Here is a 26,330-nt window from a genome sequence, read left to right as displayed (position 1 = left end):
CTGTGCGTTGCTGTACCGAATCCAAAGGGAAGCAGCACATTGAATCTGAATGAGGAAGGATTGCTGCGGAAGAGGGTCTTCCTGGAGTTCTCAATTCTTATCTCCCCACATGACCTTACGTAAGAAATTGGCATCATGGATTATGAGATAAAGTTGAAGAGAAGCAATAAAAGAAGTTCAGCTATCTGGGCTTTCCGTTACTAACCATAGTACCGCAGTGTACCCAAAGTTTCTGCCTGGAAGCCCTGCATGAGCGATGCAAGAGTTCAGTCAGACTGACACCTCCCTGCCATGTGAAGGGCAAGATACCACAAGCAAATATTTCTCCTTCACCATCCTCTCCTCTCTCATTCATTTACATGAATTTTTAGCTATCTAAGTACTATCGTTCTTGTGTTCAGACCTTTTGGTTTGTTTATTTTCCTCTTCTTTCGAGGCTGTTCCTAGCTCCCCTCTCTCTTGAGTGCCATCAGAGAGTTTGTACTACTGCTAAATTTTTCCAAAAATCCACACTATTCGTGTGGGATATCTTCAAATGCTATCTGCTGTCCCTGTTGGTATGCTGGCTTCATGTTTGCTCTGATAAAACAAACAGCAAGAGCACTACCATAGAATTCTCTAATTTGGGATTAAAATAATAGATCAAACCTGACTTTAGGGGTGGATGAACTAGCTGCTTTCGTGCTGAAAAATATCACAGTAATATCAAAACATAGCTATGGATCTTATTTAATTTAGTCCTTCAGATTAGGATCCTTTCTTTGTTCATGATTCCTCCTCATTGCTATTCATAGGCTTTCACAGTTCAGCCCCTGCTAGGACATCGGACTGAAGTAATGGGAAACAACAGCAGCACTGCATAAGGCCAAATCAAGAGATCGAGTTCCTGCTCAGTCACTGTAGCAAAAATTCTTGCTCAAACCTTATATTGCCAGCAAGACACTGGAGCAGTTTGATTTTACACTTAAATGGAAACTCTCTGAAGTTTAGAAGAAACTAATCTGTAACTTGTTTCAGAAAGGCAATGAAAATGGGTCGTTAAACCTGGGTGTATCAAATTCCAATTAGCATTAGCATGGACAATATAATTAAAAGGTAAATCAGCCATAATAGCAGAGACTAGAACACTTTTTACAGTAACTAACGGTCAATTGAAACCATGTACTTTGCTTTCTTGGGTTGTCAATGATAAGTTGAAAAGACAGAATAAGAGCCTGTATCCATTCATCTTCGAACAGTAATGTGTTCTGCAAAGTTAAACATGAAAAGCAGCAGTGTCCTAGCCAGCTGCCATTAAAATCAGTGGAAGGGACTAAGTGGGATTAAGGAACGCCAAAGAAAATACTCTAGAGCAGAAAAGTTTGCGGATGTGGTTCTATGGACACTATCTGTCCTACTCCAAGGTGCCAGTAGGAGTTTTGTGCTAACTGGAAGAGGAGTTTGTATAGGTTGCAGTGAGCAGCCTGGGATCAGACCTGCCTGCAAACTTAGGTTGTAATAATAATATAATCGTGGTGATGTTTTAAATGCAAATGAAGGACTTGGTAGCCAGTAAGATTTAGAAATCTCAGGGTTTTCATTGCATACGCAATAGAAAATGCTGGGAAAACAAATATGTAATATACATAAATGTGGTAAAACGGCGTAATTAAGATGGTGACTTTTTGGAACTTTCTCCAGGGTGATTTTTATTAACACCAGGCTGCCCTCTTCTGCCAACGGGTAAATAATCCTCTGAACAGAGGCATAAATAGCAGGCCGCAACCAGTCTTGTCTTGCAGCACTTTGTGCATTGATGAAAGACAACCATGTTGGCTTTAATAACAAAGGAATGTTAACTTCTGCCTTACTGTCTGGTGGGGGGAGCCTGTGGTTTAGTAATTGCTGTTAGAATTTGGAGAGATGAACCAGAGACGGTAAGAGAGTGTGGATAACCACCTTCTGCTCTCAAGCGCATCTGTCCATGCAACACTTATAGTGGACAACATGGAGCTGGAGGATGCCCTCAGTTCCGTTCTCATTGGACAGCTTCAATGTCCCAAAGTGCTGGTTATGTCCTGGACTCGGGGGGGAAGGCTGAAGTCAAAATGGCCTTTTACTGTTCCACACTGATTTTTAAAAAGACAAAAACAATTGAAACACATTGGCAAGGGGAAGGCTTTTCTTGAACAGACTCCTTTTGCTATGCTTTTGCAGTGTGCAGACATAGGAATCCACCATTATAGCAGCTTTCCAAAGTATTAAAAATCGCTTAGAATGTTATGTGTTAAGAAAAGCCATTTTCAGCTAATCAGCTCTCACAGCATCAGACCTTCCTTTCCACTGCCTTAGCTTAATCTTCCTCTTCTATTAACTTTATATTGGCCAGCTGGGAACATGTTCAGTTGAGAAAACAGTCAGCATCAACATAAAAAGGTTAATTAAAATGATTAACCTCACCAACAATTCCCTTATGGAAGAATCCTATAGAATTTAATAGAAAGTGATACATTTACTATGTAGTATTTAAACTGTCAGAGAAAATTCCTTAGCAGGGAGGTAATTCCCTGTTAAATTCGTTAACTTTTTAGAGTATTCTCCACAGAATCTTACTGGATTTATCTGTATTAAATTCTACAGCATTTGGCATAAATATTTCAATGCTAATAACTTCTACAAAGAATTCTGTAGTGATGCAGGGATGTGGAGTTTGACGTGAGGCTTTTGAGAAGCAAGGGGGTATCTTTTAGGAGCGACCTACAATGGTACAGCAGTGATGTTATATGATTTCTAAATGCAAAGGAAAAAAAGGTAAAATGAAATTACATTAAATCAACCTAACATGTAAGTAGTGCTGCTTTTCCAGTTATGACTTCAGCTGAACTGATCCTGCCCCTTGTGTAATCAGAAGTCCCTTGCTTACTGGAGCTGACAGGCAGAATTAGGGGAAGCGCACACTTTAATGGTGTTTTTTATTTCTGTGATAGAAATGGAACTATGAAAATTCTATTAGGGCCAGCTGAGAGTTTGGCTTGATTTGTCTTTGTCTTTGCTCAGCTCATCTCCTTGAGCGTAGTATGTTTCTCCCTATGGAAGATGGGGAAGAGAGAGAAAAGCAATTCTTATTTCGGAGTGTCATGTGGATATAAAAGCTATAAAATGTTCAAGGTTTTAGTATACTTTGCACTTTTAAAATGTAAATGCTGGAGAAGATATCAAAATTGCTATGCAAGTCCTTTGTGAAATGTCTGCATAATGCTGAACTCTGTTACATCTGCTGTTTGTATAGCATTTCTCTTGATAATTTTTCTCTGTCACTTAGCTTGTGATCTTTGTAGCAGCTGTGAGCTTCTAATGACTTTCCCTCTTAGGCAGGTTCTATACTGTTATTTTTAAAGCCTAAAGTACAAAGTAATTTGGCACTTCCCCATATATCCTTGGGGGAAATTGGTTCCGTTAGGTGCGATCTCATAAAAGATTTAAATAAATATAGTTTCTTCCACAACTTTATGAACTCCAACCACTGATATATTTTTCAAAAATTTGGGATTTTAACCAAATATTTAGTGATAAAAAGGGATTTAGTTTATTCAGGAAGATTGTGGTTAAATAGAGAATAGAAAATACATCTTGGAGATGGCAGCACACAGGAGTTGTGATTCAGTTTGTAAGACAGTCTCTGAAGTGTGTAACTCTCCAGGACAGCCTGGCCAAGGGGAATAGCTGCTTTTCTCTAGGGTCGGAGAAAAGACCCTCCATTGTCCCATTCCAATAGCCCTGTATTCTGTGGTTGGACAATGTAAGTAAGAGGCAAGTTAAGAACTAAAATTATTAATGGGAATTAGGTATCTAACCTACAGCCTTAACTAGGCAGCAGTCTGCATCTCTGAACACCTTGGCAAGCCTGGCCTCTTTCTGCTTTGTAAATATATAAATACATGAATACAACCTTTTATCTTTTTCACTGTATTGTGGGCTGTTAATCAGTGTCCCAGAGGAGGTATTTAAAGTACTTGCTGTTATCTTCAGAGGTCTGTTTTATTTATATTTCATAAAAGGCATCTCTCTGCAGAGAACTAACAAAAGGTCAGTGCCAAACTTAAATGTCAGAAACCCTTTTTTGAGAGATTATAAGCAGAGTTGTCGTCCAGCGGTCAAAGTCTTGTGCTGAAATGCTTTTTGTGCTTAGTTTCTTACATTGCACTGGCCACTCTTGCCTTTGAGGGACTCTGTCTTCCCTTCCCAAGGAGGGACAGAGTGAAGCATCACAGGGGATGCAGTCCAGAAGACAGATAGACTGCTGGTCAGAGGGGACAGTTGGTCCTCAGAGTGCTCAGAGTCCATCTGTCACCCAGTCTGTGGAGAGGAGCATAACTGTACACCAGGGAGCAGATAACACGGCTCAGTTTAAGCAGACCATGTCATACAGGACAATACTGAAAGACTGTGTTTAATCCAGAACTTAAGATATCAATATATAAATGCAGTTCTTTTGAGCTGTTGCAAAAGAAGATGAAGCTCTGTTTTCTTGGACTGATGCATTTTCCATTTGAATATTTTTTTATACCCAGGAAGTGCAGCGCTGTACGGCCGACATGAATATCACTGCAGAGCATTCCAACCACCCCGACAACAAGCACAAGAACAGATACATCAACATCCTAGCCTGTAAGTAAGCACTGGCTGTAAGCACAATGAATCAAGGCACTCTCACAGGGTGTCTGTGTGTGACTGGAAAAGGCAGGTAGCTTCAAGTTTCCTTACTACACGGTAAAATGAATAAACACGTCAAAGTGTGGCTGGGAGATCATTTCCCTACTAAAGGCAGGGGATGTTTTGACCTCTCTGTCACTCTGGATTGTATTCCTGGATTTCACTCCAACTTTTGTTCTGAAATATGTTGCAGTTGGATGGTCCAAGAGTAGTTTTAGAAGTATCAGTTTGGTATGAACTTAAGTGGAGGAATAACTGGGATAAATTGATGATCAGAGTTCTTCTGCCTGCTAATGCCTGAAAACTGGCCTTTGCGTGGTGGAGCAAAGAGTTTTATTGATGATCCCTGAGATTCCCTTATAACCCCAAAGGTGCTAAATCTTACAGAGTACATCTGCTGTATTTCAACCTGCTTCAGCTGTGTGTATGACTTGGACAAACAGTGATCTCTGTAGCACAGTGCAGGCTTTGCCTGTATTCCTCTGAGAACTGCAAATCTGGGCTCTGCTCTAGAATGCAAATTATTGCAGGTCTGGGATGGAAAGCAGTAACTTCTTCCATATTGTTCTCTGATGTGGAACGAATGGCAGATGCAGCAGTCACTGTGAACTAGGAACAAAGATAAAGCCACTGATAAAAAGTTCACAGTGTTCACAAACATTGCAATAAATCTGGAATGTTTTTGATAGTATAGGAAGAAAATGCATGTCTCTAACAGATTCTCAGAAGTAACCAAGGTGCCAGCTAAGGCCCAATTCCCAGACCTGTAAAAGACTTGTTGTGTGGCCCTGCGCAAGGGGATTCATTGTGGTTGTCCCAACTTTGATTTTAGACATAGATGTCTGGTCCCTCTAGGCACAGAGGGAGAAGTACAATTGGAGGAGAACTGAAGCAAGCACTTCAATCTTTCAGATTGCCCCTGGAGGAACCTTATTCTCTCTATTGAGAGGTGCTTAAGGAAGGCAACTGAAACCAGATTCCTCATGCTTAAAGTGAGCCCAAGTGTCTCATCTCTGCACATGTTGGAAGTGCCACCCAGCCCAGTGCTGCTGCCTTGGAGCAGAAGGACTGCAATATTTTTTCTGATTTAAGCCAAAGTCAAGCATTTGGGTGGAACAAAAAGGGGAGCTAAAGAGTGTGACCTAAAGTCTAACCTCTTGGTGTGATGAGGGTGGTGAAAGAGTGAGGATGTTGACTCAGCTTCCAGAGCCTGTAGAGCTGTGTGAGCCCAGCAGTGGAGGATAATGGTGTCAGACAGTGAGCCAAGCAAACGCAGCAGCAGTGCCTGCAAGAGCCAAGCCGGTGTCTCCACACGGTGTTACACAGCCCTGTGGGGCTGTTTGAATCACACAACACTGTGTGATGTGGATGATCCTAGAGATCGTGCTCCTGGGGCTCCAGTGTCCTTTAAAGAGAAGCTGTCCCAGCATGAACCACATACTTAAAGGGATGTGAAGACTTAGGACCTGCCACGATGAGCAGATGACCAAGACCAGATAACTCCCATCTCCCTCTCGTGTCCCATCCAAGGCCAGTTTCTTCCATGTATTAGTAAGGGCTACTCCAGTACCTGGGAAATGGGATGTTTACCTGCAGTTCTGCACTGTGTTTCCTTAATGCTTCTCTGCTCTGTTTTTCATCCTGCAGATGATCACAGCAGGGTGAAGCTAAGGCCTTTACCAGGGAAAGATTCGAAGCACAGTGACTACATTAATGCTAATTATGTCGATGTAAGTTGTTTGAATTAGTTTGATTTCTCTAACTCTGAATCCTTCCACAAGGAGGGAGTATTGCTGCTTGTGAAGTGGTTGTGTTTTCCAACTTCACCTGATAATTTTGCTATGAATTCCTCTCTCTGAATGAGAAAGGCACCTTTCTTTGTTACCTTTAAAATATTAATATGTCTGCCATGATATTTCTTTCATCTCACTTGGCATTATGGTTTTCTTTGAAGGGTTACAACAAAGCAAAAGCCTACATTGCTACCCAGGGACCTTTAAAATCTACCTTTGAAGATTTCTGGAGGATGATTTGGGAACAAAATACTGGAATCATTGTCATGATCACAAACCTTGTTGAAAAAGGAAGAGTAAGAGATTTTCTAGTTTATTAGCAGTTGCTCCTTAACCACTTTCCCGAATCATGGGGGCAGAATTTGTTTTTAAATGGTTTGGGATATGATACACATTGATGTATAATACATAACTAACACAACAGAGGGATACATAGCTAGCCATGAGTTTACTTTTTTAAAAGCACTAAACACAAATACAAGGCAACAGCTCAAAGCCCCAGCCAACCCACCCAACTATGTCTTTGTTCAGAGGAAATGCGATCAGTACTGGCCATCAGAGAACAGCGAGGAGTATGGGAACATCATCGTCACGCTGAAGACCACAAACATTCATGCCTGCTACACTGTGCGCCGCTTCACAGTCAGAAACACAAAGATGAAAAAGGTGAGTAAAGCCTTCAGTGTTCTCACCCAGATGCCTTCTGGCTTGTTTAGGATGCAAGGCACACACGAGCAAAACTCAGTGTTTGCACAGGCAACTCGAAGTAGCAGGTGGATGGGAAATAAGTAAGCAAAGCTGGGATTACAAGGAACCCAGTGAAAGGTTTAACCTGTATTTCTTTTTCTCAAGTTCACTGCTGCTTTGGCGTCACACTTACTGCTGTTATTACCTGTTCTCACATGGATTTTTCCTTGAACTCTGTCTCCACCTAGCAGGAGGCAGAGCTGCAGATTTCTTCTGTTAGAATCCAGCAGTTTTTCAGCTGAGCATTGAGTATCTTTCCGCGCTTCTCATCCCAAATCTTTCTGTTCTTTCTGTGCACACTTTGCACACAGGGTCAGAAAGGAAACCCCAAAGGGCGGCAGAATGAGAGGACAGTCATTCAGTATCACTACACCCAGTGGCCTGACATGGGTGTGCCAGAGTATGCTCTGCCGGTGCTGACCTTCGTTAGGAGATCCTCTGCAGCCAGAACCCCGGACATGGGACCAGTGGTGGTGCACTGCAGGTATGATGGGTGTGAGTAACTACTTCATGGCAAGCATACCTAGTGCACAGTGGGTGCTCTTACACACCAGGTAAGATAGACACAGGCTGGAGGAATCTTAGTGGCCCAGAATAGCAGCAGTTTGGTCCGGAGCAGATCTCTGTATGGCTTCTTCCAGCCAGTACCAGTAATAACAGCAGTGGAGACAGGGGCAAGTGTCAGAGCAGGTGAAATCCAAGACCATGGCAGCCCCATCCTCACTGTCGTGGCCTGTGAGGCCAGCTTTGGTGGCGCAGGCGTGATGGCTTGTGTTGCATTCATCCTCATCGTGCAGCACAGAGATACCCACAGAAGGGAGGAAATACATACCTGGTAAAATTCCCAGAAAACCAAAATATTTTGCTGAGAAACATTCATGATTGGGGCTAGCAGGAAAATGAAAGCCTGTGAACAGGAATATTTGCTTAGTTCTGCTGTTGTGATCATTTACTTTCATCTGGCTGCATTACATGGGTTTCTCTTATGTTTTTTTTATAGTGCTGGTGTTGGCAGAACTGGTACCTACATTGTGATAGACAGTATGCTGCAACAGATAAAAGACAAAAGCACAGTTAATGTCCTGGGTTTCCTGAAACATATCAGGACACAGCGCAACTACCTCGTCCAGACAGAGGTAAAAATTGCAGCAGGGTTGAATTTAAAGCCATGTCCATTTTATGTTGTAATCAAAAAGAAAACAGATTTTTCTGTTACATCCCTATAAAAATTTAATATATCATTGGCACTTTTTGCTCTGGAATGTCTCTCTTCTTCTAGACCAGAAACTTCAGATTTTGGTTTTTGATTTATTGACAGTTGCATGTGCTACACTTGTAAATGTTTATTCTGGACTTGGCAGTACTTGCATGGGTGGCTTGTTTTGCACACCCTTCCTTTAGTGTGCTCTACCCATCAGTTAAAGCCAGCTCTTTAGCTTATTCCAAGTGCCTACGTGACGTGCTTGTTTTTCTAGGAGCAGTACATTTTTATTCATGATGCCTTGTTGGAAGCCATCCTTGGGAAGGAGACTGAAGTATCTGCAAACCAGCTGCATATTTATGTTAACAGCATCCTCATACCTGGCATAGGAGGGAAAACGCGACTAGAGAAACAGTTCAAGGTAAGGCTTATCGCTGCCATCCAGAGGGACTTTATTTCCCTACTCTCTTTTGTATGATCTGGCTTCACTGTCAGTTGTCATAGATAAGGAACCAAACCAGAACGCTTGATTAGCACAGCTCAGCAGCTTGAGAAGTTTCGTCCTCCACAGTCTTAGCTAACGCTGCTGGAAATCAGCATTAATACTCTTGAAGGCAGAAGTGAGCAGAGGGACATGGACACTGGTGCTGATGGTCTCTCTGTTCCCAAAGGGGCTTGCATGTTCCTGAGTCTGTGGTTAGCTTGACTGGAAGTCTTCCTCCAAACTGTGGCTCTCCTGCATATATATGGAGGAGGACATGAAATGAGCTGTGGCTGCTCCATCCCTGGCAATGTTCAAGGCCAGGTTGGACACAGGGGCTTGGAGCAACCTGTTCTAGTAAAGATGTCCTTGCCCATGGCAGGGGGAGTGGAACCAGATGATCTTTAAGGTCGCTTCCAACCCAAACCATTCTGTGATTCTATGATTTTATGAAAAATGGTTTAAGACCAGGAAACACAATATGCCTTTCTCGTTGCTGTTAACTATGCTTGCTGCTTTTCCCTACTATGTCATAGCTGCTTTCATCCCGGCCAAAGTAATCTTTTTTGCTCAGATCTCCTATTTGAAACCTAAGATTTTCTGATTACATTTTATTTGAATGCCTTTAAAAATATTTTGTGAGACTATGTATCATAAGATTATACATGACATCTGTTTTCACAGCTAAACTCACTCAGTTAATAACTACCCAAGGAACTGAAACCGTTAAATTATACCAGGTGCCAAGCTATTCAAAAACCAAACAGGCTCTTCTCTGAATTCACTTGTAGAAATTTCAGTACTTCTCCATCAGTCAAGACATTCCAGATGCTTAATTACTAAATTAAAGAAACAAGTGCAAGCACAAGCACACACACACACACACACACAAAGCAGCAGGAGAAAAGGATTTCTCGTTAAAAAAAATTATATGTATAAATATAAATGTATACATATAGATTATATGTATAAGTATAAATGTACACATATAAATTGTACACATTAAGATGTTTTCTGATGACTTGTGGCAAACTTTCAATATCTTAAGTGCCATTTTCACAAATTACTTTCTCTGCCAGCGTTGCACAGGTATTTAGAAACCCCATAACTTCTAATGGGGCTTATGCCAGTACACAGATGAGTTGAGTGCTATCTTGTTTAGAGTGCATTTGAAACTGGGACGTGACCAGCAGCAATTATTAGATCTTTCTCTCGTTTCTGCTGCTGCCACAAAGCTGGCAGAAAATAACTTGTGCTCATGCCCTGGTACATTGGTTTACATTCAACCATCTTAAAGTAAAATTATGCTGAGTAATGAGTTGCTAGTGCCGGAAATGAAAAATCCACCTTCACTCTCTTTGCTCTGGTAGAGTCTGGAGGAATATTCAAATGCCAGTCTGCCTCCCTGATATCTTTTTCTGTGCCTCTAAGCAGCTCAGAATGAACTTGGCAGACCAGAGAATGTAACCCATGGCCTCCCTCAGATCTCAGATGCTGGTATGGTGGGTTCCCCAAAGGCCTAGCAGAAAAAAGAGATTCTGCAGGAATGATCTGGCTTTTATTTTGGAAGAATACATAGTTTTGTTGTTCTATTTTGCTAGCTCTTCTTCCTTGAGACCTGCTTCTGATTGAACACACCTGCAAGTCTATGAAATATATTCTTAAAGATACTTAAATGTAGTGTTCAGTGAAAATACATTTTGATGGAACTTCATTTTCAGGATGTTTCGAAGCTGAGAGCTGCAGAAATCTTTTTATCCATTAAACATGTTGTATAAAAAGGATGATTTCCATTGGCATCTTGAGTAGTTTAAACAAGTTTAACAATGCAGTGTATTCTTCTACTAATGCATCTTCGCAGGAGTTGGCAGAGAAACCTCCTCTCTTCATTTAGAGCGCTGTGAGGACTGGCTTACTTACTACTTTATTCTTTTTCAGCTGGTTACACAGTGTAATGCAAAATACGTGGAATGCTTCAGTGCTCAAAAAGACTGCAACAAAGAGAAGAACAGGAACTCATCAGTCGTGCCATGTAAGATCACATCTTTGGTTTGATTACTGCCTAACATCACTTTTTGTACTGAACTCTCCTGGTGTTATGCATGAAAAGGCATAGCCACTAGGAAGGAGAAATGTAATCTTTTGTTCAGGCCAGGCTGTCTTGTCTTACAGAATTACCCTGATGAAACTGAACAAAAGAAAATAGTGACAGTGTCAGCCAGATACACTGTCCAAGTGAAATGTTAATTTGAAGTGCTTAAGTATTTGAATGATTAGGTAGGGGATAAATCTATGGAATACTGAGAGAGTTACTTTGATACTGCTCCCAGCTCAGGTGAGATGTCCCCGTGTGATTGGCACAAGTTGTTAGTAATTCAGCTACTACACTCAATTGCTTCATGTGAGTCTTCCCCAGATATGAGGGTATTTAGTGCCCAAGGACACAATCTCACAGTCATTAATATGGACTCTGTGCATGGTTGCCAAGCAGTATGAGTTTGCACCAGACCAAGTGTGGGCACAACGTCATTGCCATCACATTACCCAGGACGTACAGGACGTGATAGTCAAGCTTAGCACAAAATAATAATGGCACGGACATGGAGTTTGTTAATTGAAGGGAAAGTCATCACGATATATCTTAAAAACAAATGTGAATGGGGCAGAAATAATCTATATGGCTTTGCACTGTGTGTCCTGTCACTGCAGTGATTTCAGTTTGGCACTTTGGGCCTCTCAGTTGGTTTGAGGATGCTGTTGAACCCAGCCCTCAAACACAGAGATGTGTAAATTTGCTGAAGAACACACACACGCTTCTGGGTGGTTACCCATTAGGGAAGGGTTTTGTCTCTGGAGGTTCTCTCACCCTCCAGCTGGGAGGAGTGAGTGATGGTGGTGCTGTGGAGTGATAGGGAAAACAAAATAAATCAGCTGGGTTTGTGTGCTGCTGGAGACAAATGGAACACTACAGTCAAGAATTACCTGAAATTCCCTGTTATCACTGCATATACTGTTATTTGGTAATTCAGCCTGCTGTGAAAATCTTTGCTATAGTAAAATTTGATTCCTGAAATTACTTTGTCCTTGTGGGAATATTGTGCAACATTCTCTTTTATATCCTGTGTTAGCAGGCAATGCTTTAAGTCAGTTAAAGTGCTGGCCTGCTCCTGCGGGAGATGGGAGCTGCTCGCTGTTTGGTTTGTTAACATCTGAGAAATTCTTACTTTCTGCATTGTGCCATGACCAGACTTTGATCTTTCTGTTTTCTTCCTTTCCTTTTTTTCTCTGTTTTATTTTAATCTTACAGCTGAGCGTGCTAGAGTGGGCTTGGCACCACTGCCTGGAATGAAGGGAACAGATTACATTAATGCCTCTTATATCATGGTGAGGAAGCCAACACCTAATTACAAAGTAAAATCAATTCTAAGGTGCTAAATGCCAGATGCCTGTAATTGTCTTAATTCTGTATGTAATGGCTGCGTATTAACAGATGAGATTTTAACACCTTCCCCATAATGTAAAGCTATTAACTGTGTTTTATTAAAGATTGTTGCTTAAAAAAATTAAATACAAGGTGCATTTAGGTGGAATGTGTATTTCCATAAGATAGAGTCAAATAAATACTGGGATTCAGAGTAAATGAAAACATCAGGGACTCTTGCAGAATGGAAATGGAATTATGAAATTATAGCCTGTGTGAAAATATTGTGGAATAAAATGAAATAGAGTCATTATGTGTCCCCAAAGATGAAATTAATGCTTTAAAAGTATCGAAGGCAGTAAGTAACCGTGTGGTTTGTTTTGCTGCAAAAGGGCTACTACAGGAGTAACGAGTTCATCATAACCCAACATCCGCTGCCACATACGACTAAAGATTTCTGGCGCATGATCTGGGATCACAATGCACAGATCATTGTCATGCTGCCAGACAACCAGAGCCTGGTGAGTGAAACTGTACCTCCCTGCACGGTGCTACAGTCACTTAGCCCAGGACAGGGTCACTTAGTTGCATGTTGATATTTTCTGGTTGAAAGCAAAGCCAATTTTGGAGCTACCTTCTAAAACTTCGCTATAGCTTGTCATAAAAAGACAGGTTTGAGATGTGGGGCTTGATTTTTGCCCTCCCCTTCTGCACTCACCCCTGGGAAAGACATCCTGAGCTGCATGGGTCACAGTGCTCACAGGCAGCCCGCTGGTGATGACAACCTTTTAGAGGCCAGGTTGGATGGGGCTTGGAGCAACCTGGTCTAGTGGAAGGTGTCCCTGCCCGTGGCAGGCAAAACTCAGGCAGATGAGTTTTAAGGTCCCTTTCAACCCAAGCGATTCTATGAAAGCTCCTGAGGGTTGCCAAGCTGGCAGGATGCAAGGCACCGAGGTTACTGAGTGGCCAGGGCCACAGGTAAGGACTTTGAGAGGAGCAGAAATACAAAGCAGGGACAGTAGGATAGTTGCTTGTTTGCCCAGGAGCTTAAGGCTCAGCCATGCAAGACTATGGCTGTGCAAGGTTACAAATGCTATTTTTGATGAAAGTAAAAAGCAAACATATATGTTAATTTAAGTGGAAATAATGAGACAGAGGGAGAGAGAATAAGGAGACCCAGGTGAAGTGCTAATCACTACTTTCAGATTTACTAGCACATCTCAAGAGGGCGTGTTGAAAAGGATTAAGAACTAACCGGTCTGTTTTTTCATGCATGCATCACTGAGGTGAATAGACGGTTGTAGCTGAGAGTGGAAGAGAAACCACCTTCATTACAGCAGGAAAATAGCAGTCATGAGGGGCTACTAAAGAGGCAGCAGTCAATATGCTTCCTGCATGCGATGCAATGAAAGGGACTGCAGGCACTGCAAGGCAAAGAGCCTTCAGAGCAATCCGATCGAATCAGAAAGCACTAATGAAATGAAAGTGTGTCAGGTGGAAATGAAGAGGCTGATCTTGTCTTTACAAGTACATGGAATAGCTCTGCAGAACAATAGTGATTAAAGGGTAAAGGAGGAATGCTGGATTCAGCCACATCCCTTGCAAGGATGCCTGGTCCCTGCTTTCACCTCCACTGTTCCCAAGGTGGAGGCTGGCCTGCAGGGCAGTGGCACCCATGTGTTAGCTTGGTGTTTAGCGTGAGTTGTGTTGGTTGGCAAGGAAGAGTGACACTGAGACTGTGGCAAGGTGCTGAATGTGTAATGCCAAGAGACAAGGTGATAATGCAGGCTACTTTCTGCATGAGGACCTGTCACTTTCTCAGCCATATTACAGTGCTTGCTGGCACCTCTGCTTATTGAGAGCAGGTTGTCAAGGTACTCAGAGGGCTTAGGACCCCAAGTCCCGTTTTCAGAATAAACATTTAAGGCCCAAATCTTGCATATCATGTGCATTGAGTCTCCAGGCCCACAGAAGGAAGCCTGGTTTTAAAGATATGCTCATAGCTGCAGCGAGATGAAGTGGATTCGTAGCTCATGTTTTCTCATGAGTATAACATGGGTTGTTCAGACACAGGTGTGCAGTGCTGTGCATGGTGCCAGAGCAGCTTCTGTGCTTACACTGCAGGGGTGATAGGCTCCTGAAGCCAGGAGGAGAAACAGGCTTTGCAGGTATGTGGTGACAGAGCCTAATTTCCTTTCTCTGCTGTAAATGAAGAACTCACAGTTATTTCTTAAAGAAAAGCTTTGACAGTATGTTCTCTACATCCTGTCAATTAGGCTACTGCAGCACTGAGCTTCCTCCACCGTTCACAGTCTCACTGAGGTTTTACATTGTCCCTTCAGGAAAGGAGTTTTTCTGGAGACCTTGCATTAAGTTAAGTGAATCCAGCCAATGTTTTTTTCAAGGCTTAAGAATATTTGGGTTTCTTCCTTCCTCCTCACTCTTTCCCTTGCTCCTAAAAACTCAAGCGCTACCTAAGTATCCATCAATCTTCTACTAGACCTAATCTACAGACCTTGAGTTTTGGATTAGACCACAATAAATGCAAATTAAAAATAATAAGCAATTAATCTTTAAAGATCAATTAGGTTTTTTCTAAACAGTATCTGACTTTCATGCAAAACTGTGTAGGCAGGAGGTAATAAAGCCTGGGATACAATATAAAGGTTCAATATGAGTGAGTGAAGATAACCATTTCCCTATGAGATCAATTAAAAAGTGGACACACAAAGAAAGGATCTGACAGGCTTCCTGCCTGCTGTAATAGTAAATCTGTTTTAGACAGAGATGGTTTTTAAAGGTCAGCTTCTGATCATCTCTATTTATCAAACCAATTTTTTGATCCACTGGATTTTTCAGACACACACAAGGTGTCTGGAAGGCTGTAGTACTGTGTTGTTTCATTCCTCTAGGCAGAAGACGAGTTTGTGTACTGGCCAAGTCGCGAGGAATCCATGAACTGTGAGGCCTTTACTGTGACCCTTATCAGCAAAGACAGACTGTGCCTCTCTAACGAAGAGCAAATTATCATCCATGACTTTATCCTTGAAGCTACCCAGGTAAAATAAAACTCCAAATGTGGGTCTTGGCCTTTCACCAAAATGTTATTGATGTCCTTTAAATATGGAAGAAGAGTTCAGAAACAGTTTTGAAGATAATTTACTGGTAAATGCGTGTGCATGTATGTTACTCGCAGGGGAGAGGTATTCTCGTTGGCTCCTTCTCCCTCTCACATCTTCTACTTCCAGGTAGATTGCTGTAGCTAGTGAGACCACAGTAGTAACTGTTTGTCTTATTTGAAAGTGAAGACACTGTTTTTTCATTTTGGAATTTTGGAAATCTACACAAGTAGATTTAATTTTTCTTTGTAAAGTACAACCAAGGTTTATTGTCCTATTTCTGCTTATAAAATTCTGGTTATATTTATAAACTTATAAACTTATAGTTTAATTTTTTGAGGATCTTAATTAAGGGGTTTTACATAAGGACATTGGTTTTGAGCTATAAAACTGCCTCTAGTCTGCTATCCAGAATGCGGCTGGATGTTGCTGCAAAACATCATTTGCTAGCCCTTTTGAATTTGAATTCCTTGGTTGCTCTTCTCTTGTTTGACTTTGGAGCTATAAGGGCTCTGAGGGAGGTTTATATGGATATAAACCTGGAACTCAAATACAAAATCTTTTACAAATACAAAATCAACTAGACATTTTGTTAAAGTTGCATGATTTTAGGGCATTCACTGTTACAGAGATGCTACAGCCTTGTGTCTGTCATCTTCTTTCTATACAAACTGTTTAGAAGAAGAAGATATCTCTTCAGTTTGTAGTGAGGCTCTTCCCTCTTTCTACCTGGAGTGGATAAATGTGAAGCTAAAGTAGCTAATGCTTAGGCTGGTTTTTCATTGCAGGATGACTACGTTCTGGAAGTCCGCCACTTTCAGTGTCCTAAATGGCCAAACCCAGATGCTCCCATAAGCAGTACCTTTGAACTTATCAATGTAATCAAGGAAGAGGCCTTAACAAGGGATGGCCCCACCATAGTTCATGATGAGTATGTCATCTCTTTTCTCCCATTTATGTTCTCCCATTTAGGTTGTAGAAGGAGTTACTCAGCTATAGGATACTTGTTGGGACTGATGTCCATTCTTGCATGGAGTGGATGGGGTTTAGTGGTCTAGAGAACAGAATCAGAAAATTTAAACTTCCAGGGGTGAGTTTTCAGTTGGCAGCTGATGCTAAATACATTTTGCTTAGTGTATTCATTTAAGTTGGTCATAATCTTAGGTGGACTCAGGAAGTGGGGATGTGTTTGCTTTGTATTTTCGGTTCTTCTGCACCTGGAAGTATCCCAAACAAATCCTACAGCCCGTTTCAGAACCCAGCAGAGCCCTGGTTTAGATAAGGCCCAATACGAGCTTACGGAAGCCAGTTTCAAAGCAGCCTGAGCTCCTGTCTGACAGCTCAGGTTTAATGTGCCATGTAAGACAGAACAAGCTCGGCTCGGCTTTGTCTCAGGGAGCAGCGGAAGTATCTTGTGACAAAGGGCCCAGGTTTTCAGAGAGCAGATTTATCCTTCTTCCTTCTGCTTCCCCATAACCCTCCAAGGGGCCCATATGGTGCCAAGTGGGAGGGTGGGAGCCTGCTAACACAGGGCCAGCATGCCCCAGCACTTGTTTCTTTTGAAGTGCAGTGGTGAGCATTGTCTTGCCAGCTATGCTTGAATGCCCAATTATAAAGGATGCTAAATACTGCATTGCATATTATTACTTTGCACACATTATGAAGCTGCATTATAGCGAAGCTAGAGCCTCCATCCAACAGGATTTCGTTGGAGGGGCTTTTTCCTGGCAGGCAGAGCACTTCCTGGAGTCATTCTGCCCTTAAAAACCCAGGGAAGCCCAATTTCTGGTACTGCTTGAGTTGCCTTTGGAGTGAACACTGAGCCAGCATCAGTGGCTGCTATAACTGCACCTCCCTGTGCTCCAGTCCATTAGACCTTGCTACAAAATAGAATTAGTGGGAAAGTCTGGGAAATCTTCACCTTTTGTGCTGTTGCTGAAAGAGCTTTTGCTTCACACCGGTGTGTTGCTGCTGCAACAGGTTTTTCCCTGACTCCTGCAAATGGTGCCTTGGGCTGCAGCAAGTAGTTTTTCTCCCACCAACTCTTGCTTTGCTAATGCACAGTGTAAGCTCTGTTGCCTTTTGTCAGCACTGATTAATTCCAGGCTAGTTTTAATATTCATGCTTTGGGTAGTCTGAAGTGAGGTTTTGCTACTCTTGCAGTATTTAAGATTGTGTTTTACAAAATTAGGACCATTATTGATTTGGCCATTTCATGCTAGACACCAAACAAAAAAAAATCAAAATCACATTCCTAACAGTGCTGAGTCATTCCTTCTGTAAATTGCTTTTTTTGGTTTATTTGTCATATTCAATGATTTTATTTTTAAGCCTAACACATAATGTGGATTCTGCTTTTCATTGGAGCCTAAGCAAATGTAGCTGAAAATGAAAATTTCCCTTTACTACATGCAACAACTATATCACATAATCCGCCAATAATTACAACTGCAGATTAATTCCAAATATATGAATTTTCAGACACTAACTCCATGTGGTATTTAGGAAGTACATGGTGGGATGAACTTAACAACATTTCAAAGGAGTTCAGATATTCCAACTCAAGACAGTTGTCAAGATTTTTAAATATAACTGCCCATATGTAGGCAACTAGATAAAGATTTGCTGCATAATTTTCTATGAGAAAAGCCTTCAGATTGTTGGGAGCTGGAGGTTATCAGCCCAAGTGAAAATGAGGCCACTGATCCCTCAGAGAGTCGTGTCTCATCAGGCACATGCACTGGCCACCTCGTCCACTCTCCCTGTAGGTGATCAGACACAGCCAGCTATATGGTTCTGCTGCTTCTCCTATAGACTTTTCATCAAATATAGCAGATCTGTTGTAATCTGATTTCTGTTTCCCATTCCTAGGCAAATTGAGTTTGCAAAAATCATGTGAAATTAAGTCAGCATATGTCTTGATTTCCACAGGAATGCTGTAAAAGCTCCTAGTGGTAATCTTATGATACCAGATGGCATTGCAGCACTTGCTGATTATTTAAGTTCTCATGTACAGCTAACTCTGCAAACGATTTACAGAGCAAGTCAGCACCAATGTCCCCTTTTACAGGTGGGGACATTCAGACACAGACTTGCTCAAAGTCGCAGAGCAGGCCCATAGCACAGCCAGGATTCAGTCTCCTGAGTACTGTGAGAGCAGAGGAGAGCTGAGGCTCCTCAGAAGCAGTTATGAGCCCCTGTTGCTTAGGATGCTTTCTGCCTGCAGCTGCACGTATGGTTCAAGCATACCCACAGATACAGCAGCAGCAAGATTTCTAGCTGACCAGTATCTCAAGGACACACTGAGTCGTGCTCCTGATGAATAACCGTTGCTCAGGTTCTTACCAAATGACAGCACAGCTCAACTCTTCAGAATCCATAATGTCTCTTGGGTGCCCAGCTCAGGGATGTTGTCTTTGCTGATGAATCAGACCTAAGGAATACTTTGAGATGTGCCCCATTTACTTGCAAGCACCTCATATTCGTGTTAGCTTTCTATAATTGTCAGATGTGGAAGAAAACGCAAAGTCTCACTTCTTTCTAATCATTTCTGTTTTGCTTGAGCTCCCACTAATGAATTTAAAATACACTCAACTATAATTCAGATGCTTTCAGGACATGTGGCATGTAAGAACTGATTTCAGTGTTATAGTCTCCAGCGTTATAGGCTGGGTATTTTTAAATTGCTCACATTCTTGTGCTGATACAGTTCTTTGTGTTGAATACTGCAGATACCCAGAGATGACTAGTGTACCATCAGATTTCTTCTATAAATTAAAATGACTAAGAATCAGCCAGTATAAAACAAGCATTTAATAGAGACAAAGATGAACTACAGTAATCAAATAAGACTATATCAACATTTTCATGGCTCTGTGGTGGTGCCCAGGTCTGTTTCTGAGTAACTTGTTCCTTTGGTGTGGTTTTTCAGGTATGGAGCTGTGTCAGCAGGAACGCTATGTGCCCTTACCACTCTGTCCCAGCAACTGGAGAACGAAAATGCTGTCGATGTTTTCCAGGTGGCAAAGATGATAAATCTTATGCGGCCTGGAGTATTTACAGACATTGTAAGTCTTCAAATGGAATATAAATGGATAGTTTACAAGGTTTTCGTCTGTGACCAAAAGCATGAACTAAAACACACACTGTGTATGCTATCAAGCCCTACAGCCTCTGCTACCAAGCAGACTTTGCATTTGGGCTTTCTTTTGTAAGTTGTCACTTTTACGAACCCGAAGCCCACACTGCTGTACAGGCAGCCCTAGCAGAGAAAGACCTTTCAGCTTCTCATCATCCCCCTGCGAGCCCTGTAGGTTAAGTTGTGGTATTTAAACAATCTGAAGGAATGCAGCAGAGCAGCTAGAAGTGCAGGGAGATAAAGCTTCAACAGAGGTTCTCTTCACTTACTCTGCAGCGAGAGCAGCACCCTTGCCTCGGTGTGCATGGCTCTGTTGTGCCAGGGAACAACCTGGGGCTGGGCTCTGGGCTCAGGTAGTGTCCTACCCTCCTGTAGTATTTAATACCAGAAATTATATTAAATAATTATATAAGAAATTATTTACCAGAAATAATATAATCTACCCAAAACTGGACTTTTGGGTTGATAAGGTTAAACTAGATTAACAGAGGTGATTGCTCTCTTTTTCTTTGCTACATGTATGCTTCTAGTAGTGAATATCCATGACTTTCCCTGGAAATGCCAAATTTGAGTGGCATTTGTGTATGTGTGCTTAAATAACTTGTTCTTTCTTTTCCAGGAACAGTACCAGTTTCTTTACAAGGCAATGCTAAGCTTGGTCAGCACTAAGGAAAATGGAAACGGTCCCATGACACTGGACAAAAATGGTGCTGTGATGGCCAGTGACGAATCTGATCCCGCAGAAAGCATGGAGTCTCTTGTCTAATTGGAAACCTGAAAAGGCACTTAATTTGTAGAACTTCTGAAGACTGAGTGAACTTTTTTGAGGCCTTTTTTGCCAGACTCTAGGTTATACAATAACCCAATTACTTTTTTACACTGATAAAAGTTTTGATATTTATTTTTTGCCATTTTATGTCTTAATGGTATCCTACTGAGCATTTGCACCTCTGTTTATTTCACACAGTGAAACGCAATTTTATCTAGTTTGCACTATATGATCAGTGTTACTGCCTATAATATTCTAATCCAAGACAAGCCCTGATGTGACATTCCATGACAGCAAGCATACGCTTTTTTTCTCTTTCGTTTAAATGCAGTGAAGTTTTGCTAACGACAGTGACCCTCGAATCTTAAATCTTGAATGCTAGGCCAGATGGATTCTTTCTACAACAGATACGAACCCCTTCATACCATATTTATTCTTTTAATGATCATGTCACAGTTTTGGTATTCTACATTCCAGTGGAGCGGATGAGCAGTGTTCATCCTTTCTTGCAAAAGGTGGCAGGTGATGATTAGCTGCAGCGAAGGTGTAATAGCCTTGTGGAGCTGAAACAATTACTTCTGTATTGTTTCAAATTGCTGGTTTGTCCACTTTACAGGCCTAAGACTTGCTTCACATGGAGTATATAAATTACCTACGATATAATTATAAATTAGATGCAATTCATACGTGGGACGCAGTGACAGGTTTTGATTTTACAATTTCAAAGCTTCCCCGTGTATCCAGAAATACATCGGTTTTAGCTTTTTAACCAGCCCTGTGATGGGAAAGTGTTTTGGTTTTATTCTCATCAGAGCCAATCCAGTGAGAAACCTACTCCAACCCCCAATCAGACCTGTTTTCAGCTATATTGAAGGTAGCAATATTTTACAGTACTAAGCTATTCAATATTTTAAACACATTAATTTCCTTACTATTTCTTGACTATGACCTCACACCTAATGGTATGTTACATGATGACAGGCGTTTCTTAATTTCATAACTGTTAGATGCCATTTTTACAGGTGTGTAATTTTCATACTTTAGTGCTAAAACATAAAGTACTGATCCATATTTACTGGTGAAGCAAACTAATAAAAAAAAACTACCTATAAAGTTACATTCTCCCTCTTTTTTTTGCCAGACTAATTCTTTAGCACAAACCAAGCTTATTGTGTTTTCCCTCCCACACCAATAAAATCATTTCCCCCAGATTCTATAAATAATTGAATTATTCTTTGGAGTATTTAAGTGTACATCCTCACTGGCTCCCTTTTCCTGTGTATTTGGTCACAGTTCAGCAAGGTCCATCCCTATTTAACAGGATAAGTAAGCCTGTTAATCAACATACTTAATTCTCCTGAAAATTAAAGCTAATGGTGTCCTTTGTAGCTCGGCTGAGTAGGGAGGGGTGACTGAATCTGCCTTGAAAAGAGGAAATATGTCATTTCAACCATCCTGACATTTGGTATACAGATAAAGGCACTATCCCTTATCTATGGCATTAGTTTCTTTACTTCTAAATTTCAAGTGCACTAAAGATGAATTGGAATTTTTCAGGACTTGTCAAAATGTTACAGCATATGTTTTTTTTTCTTTTCATTTAAATATAAACCCATTAATTTCTGCCAGTCCAGTCTTGCTGCAATACAGCCATTGGGCAAGGCTCTGTGCATTTCCACTCGCAAGGAAGCTGAAAGTGAACTGCTTAAGACTCAGAGTAGGTATTTTGGTTCAGAACCTCACGAGGTACAACCCGATGCAGCCTCGCTGAGAGCAGAGGAGCTATGCCAACTGGAATGTGCTAACATCTGGCCTCTTGTTTTTAATAAGGGAAAGAGTTCCTAGAATGGACACACTTGATTAACACCAAAGTATTCAAGAATTCATCAGCAAGCTTTTTACACAGTCACCTTTTACTTCTGTTTGAACCCCTCCATACAAGCGATCCAAATACCTGCTCATGCTGAACAGTGCAATATATCTCTGGTTTCAGTAAGGAAATCTCATGTCCAGCAACAGCTAAAAAATGTGCAAAATGTCTCAAAACAGTGCGTTGTAGATTGCATCCCCTTTGCACTGGGACAGCCCAGCCCCAAGGAGGGAGTCAGTTAACGTCCAGTAGGAGTTAAGACTGGCTTTCCAGTCACTACCTCCCAGTAATGAGAATGGTTGAAGTAAGTTTCCATGTACTGCTGCTGCAAGGTGGTGGTGTGTGTTCTGCTGGCCAGGGTGCATCAGGGTAAGAGGCTGGGGACCCCCATTTGTGCCCCCAGCAGTGATCCTGGCCCCAGGCAATTCCAGCTGTTAGCACAAAGGGACTCGGATGAGTTGGATCAGTTCAACCTGAAGTATTTAAGTTCCCGTTGAGGTGTAGGCAAAAGTTAAGAATTCAAACCCTGACAAGAGCGAAGTGACACAAAGATTATGGCAGGCATCAAGAGGGTTGGATTTGTTCAGTACTTTCAGCTGATTACTTTTCATTTCAGTGGTGTGATGGAAGATAACTGTGGTTCGTGATGCACTGCCTGAATATCCTTGGTTTAATCCCTTACCTTCTCACAGCTTTCAAAAATCAATGAAAGAAGGCTGAGGGGGTTGAACTTTGGTAGATGCTTTGGAAATCCATGCATTTGCATTGGCATTTTCCCACATCCCAAATACTTGCTTGGGGTTTAATCCATGGGGAAATAATGTTCTATGAGTTCTCCATGGATTTTTCTCTTAAGGGGGCTTAAGCTGTGTGTTAAGTGCTGTGCTGACAGTCAGGAAGCCAATAGATGATAGTGATACATTAGGCTTGAAGTGGATGAAGCTAGGAATTGGTTGTGAAGGTCAGGATAAGAGAGTGGAAGAGCTGACTCTATCCTACTGGAAGTAGGTGCATGACTCCATGAATGTGTGTTCAGAGAGGTGCTTTCAGAGCTCTGCTGAGATACTCTCGTGAGTGTGTGGCCAAAGTCCCACTCTGCAGCTGTGCTTTTGCCACACCAGCCACTCTTACCCCCTCTGTAATCACTTTGTTGGCATTCTGTCGGGGTGGCTTTCAAGCATCACAACTTCCCAGGCCTGAAAATTAAGAGAACCCGAGTATATCCCATCACTATAAAATGTGTTCCTCAGCACCAGCCCTGAGAAGTAAGGTCATAAAGGACTCATGTGCACATCCATATGTGTGTCTACATTTAGAAATACTCTATGTCCATGTCTTGCATGTGTACTGTGCCCGCAGAGCATGTGAAAGACAGAAGATTTCTGTGCATTGAGCCCGTAAGAGCAGCCAAGCTTTCCAAGAGGGAATGCTTGGAAAACTGCTGTGTCATCTGAGCATCTAAAATGGGTGACAGTTTCAACTGAATGCCCCCATCCTACAGACACAGGGTGTGGGTAGGAGGAAGGTCTGGGAGAGCTGATTCTTCTGCAGGGCCAAGGTGTAAAGAACATTCAAACAGCGTTTGTCCTTAGTATTTCAGTGTCTGTTTCCAAATACGTATTTAGGAACAGGAAAAAGAAAAATTCAAAACCCTTAAGCTAATTCTGTGTGTGACTGTTTCTGTGCTGTGGGTCTGTTCTAGGTTAGTGGGATCATTTACAGGATCTGCAAAATTTCAGTTTCTGACTGCTTGAATTGCTTGAACCCTGGGTGGTACATTAGAACATTAGGAGAAGAATCTTTATGACACAGCACAACTGCCTTCTTATCAATCTTTTTGTTTCTAAGCTGATACATTTTTTTAAAAGCTAAAAAACAGATATTGATTCTACCAAAGATACGTAACTACTAATTCTCAGCAAAACAAAACCAACTTAATTTCAAAATTAAGAAATACAATGTAGTTGTCTTAAAAGATTTAGCAGTCTTTCTCAAATCCGTGTCCTTGGACATCAGATCTTGTGTTCCGAAGTTTATGTTCAAACGGTGCCAGTGAATTTTTATATGAAGGGAAAATGCCTATTTGTTAACCCACTGCATTGCTTTGCTTCTTTTCCTTTTCTTTTTTGCCACAGACATAATTCAACCCTTACTGTTACCCCTTTGCTCTTCTTCTCTTTGTTGCCATTCTAACAATGTGAACTACATTGGCTTTACTTATCAAAGGAGAAGGAATGCAAACATAAAGAGAAGGAACTGTAATGAAGAGATTTGGCCTCTACTTTGTCTTAGCTGTTTAAACTGTTTTTAGTGTTTTTGTTAACTCTTTGCAAAGGGAAGCGTTTTCTACAGAGGATAATTAATTTCAAGAAAAATGTCTTGAGTTTTACGAATAAAACGTCTCCAAAGGAGGAGACGAGTCAATTTTATACAACGTCACAACTCTCCAACATTTGGGGTAGTGACTCTTTATGTTGTGTTTAGGACATTTGAAACTAGCGAGCAGCCATTGTTTCTAAAGACCGAAGCATTCACGTGTACTCCTCGTTTCTTTTCTCCTCCATTTTTAAAAGAGCAAAGTCATTAAAACTGTAAATATTTTGTTGCTTGGATATAAGCATCTTCTGGGAACTTTGTATCTATGGTATATAATCATAGAATTTTATATTTTCATATAAAGCTAATTTTTTTCTAGTTTCACCTCCTCCCTAGTTCTGTGGTGGTTATGTGAATACATACCTTCTGTGTACCCAGGTAGTGAGACGCCATCAGCACACTCCAAACAAGGTTTCCACACACGTCATTTCTTTGGGGCAGTGATTGTGACAAGTTGGGGTTTAGTTTTATTTTGATTCCATTGTCAGTGTGTGCAATAGGAATTAGACTTTAGCCAGTCACTGGATACGTTTGTCTCATTGATCCATTCAGAAGAAACAAAAGCAAATGTGGTGTTTGGTTTGGGGACAGGGTGGGAGGGAGTGTTTTGAGGGAGATTTTTTGGTTCGTTTTGGTTTGGTTTTTGTTTGGGGGTTTTTTGTAACTTGAAGAATCTTTTTTTTGTTATGTTAAACTATATCAAATCATTCTATTATAGTGTTATTTAATATGTAAATTGTATTGCTATACATAAAATAAAGTATGGTTTTTGATGTATTTACAGACTTCTTCCTTATTTGCATCAGATACACACACAGAACAGATGCACCAGTCAGTATTTCATGGTCCCAGGCGTGCAGGAAGAATGATGAGATCCAAGGCCTGCTTTAATTAGATCTCAAATCTCCAAGCAGTACTCAGCTGGGATCTGTCTCTCAGTCACTTACAGTGGAGATCACCATCCCTTTCTAATTGTCTCCAGCTATTAGCGAGCTGCTAGTAACCCCCTTCCCTCTCCACCGCTGGTCCTGCCCAGGCTGTTGTGACCCATCAGAATCCCTTTCAGAAAGGAGATTTATCTCCACTCAGACGGGACCTCAGAGCTTCCTTGCCGGGTGCTTTTGGTGTGCTTTTCCTTAGAGATAACTGGTTTATCAGCAGATGTCTGCCTGGATGAACAGGGGCTTCCACCCAATTTATTGTGATAACCTGCATCTACTCACTGCTCGGCCAACCCCAGAGCTGTGGCACACAAAGCAGAAGTACTCATCCCCATCTCAGGCTGGGAAGGAGGGACTGATGTTCCAAATCCTAAAGATAAGCCAGTAAATACTCCCCATGGAGCACATTGGTAGTCATACTTCCCTGCTGCACCTGAGCCAAGGCAGTCACTGAAATGGGCACACATTACACCATTGGTACGATGTTTGCAACAAAACCTCAACAGCTCTGTGCACTGCTTCCCATGCTGATGCTGTGCTGAGTGTGTGTGTTAGTGCTGCTGTTGTTGTGGGAAAACTGCTTGGGTTGGTGGATATGTTCTCCTCCAGGTCTGCTGCCAGCACGCAGCCTCCAGAGCAGTACCCGCACATGGCTGAACAGCAGTAACAGGAATTGCTTGTTGATGTAAAATTGCTGGTTACAATCAATACGCTCTATGTCCGTCACCTTTCATGTTGCTGCATTCTCACCTCTATGGTCCACATCCTGGTTGACTGGGGGA

At 41.6% G+C, this 26,330-nt stretch overlaps 1 protein-coding gene across 1 annotated transcript in view; it reads left to right on the top strand.

Moving 5' to 3' along the window:
- The window catches only part of PTPRG (protein tyrosine phosphatase receptor type G), a 405,417-nt gene extending 380,033 nt beyond the window's left edge, over positions 1-25,384 (top strand). Inside the window, exons 16-29 of the mRNA XM_030502207.1 lie at positions 4,551-4,647; positions 6,340-6,422; positions 6,647-6,781; positions 7,017-7,151; positions 7,544-7,716; positions 8,233-8,368; positions 8,708-8,854; positions 10,853-10,946; positions 12,222-12,298; positions 12,728-12,856; positions 15,248-15,394; positions 16,243-16,385; positions 19,386-19,521; positions 20,212-25,384. Of these exons, the coding sequence (XP_030358067.1) occupies positions 4,551-4,647; positions 6,340-6,422; positions 6,647-6,781; positions 7,017-7,151; positions 7,544-7,716; positions 8,233-8,368; positions 8,708-8,854; positions 10,853-10,946; positions 12,222-12,298; positions 12,728-12,856; positions 15,248-15,394; positions 16,243-16,385; positions 19,386-19,521; positions 20,212-20,358 (1,779 nt within the window). The 3' untranslated portion in view covers positions 20,359-25,384. The remainder of the gene's footprint in view (positions 1-4,550; positions 4,648-6,339; positions 6,423-6,646; positions 6,782-7,016; positions 7,152-7,543; positions 7,717-8,232; positions 8,369-8,707; positions 8,855-10,852; positions 10,947-12,221; positions 12,299-12,727; positions 12,857-15,247; positions 15,395-16,242; positions 16,386-19,385; positions 19,522-20,211) is intronic.
- Positions 25,385-26,330: the final 946 nt, after the last annotated feature.

The sequence above is a fragment of the Strigops habroptila genome, chromosome 11, assembly GCF_004027225.2.
Source record: "Strigops habroptila isolate Jane chromosome 11, bStrHab1.2.pri, whole genome shotgun sequence".
NCBI classification, from domain to species: domain Eukaryota; kingdom Metazoa; phylum Chordata; class Aves; order Psittaciformes; family Psittacidae; genus Strigops; species Strigops habroptila.
The sequence above is the reverse complement of the archived record's forward strand: the minus strand, read 5'-3'. Positions and strand labels throughout refer to the sequence as shown.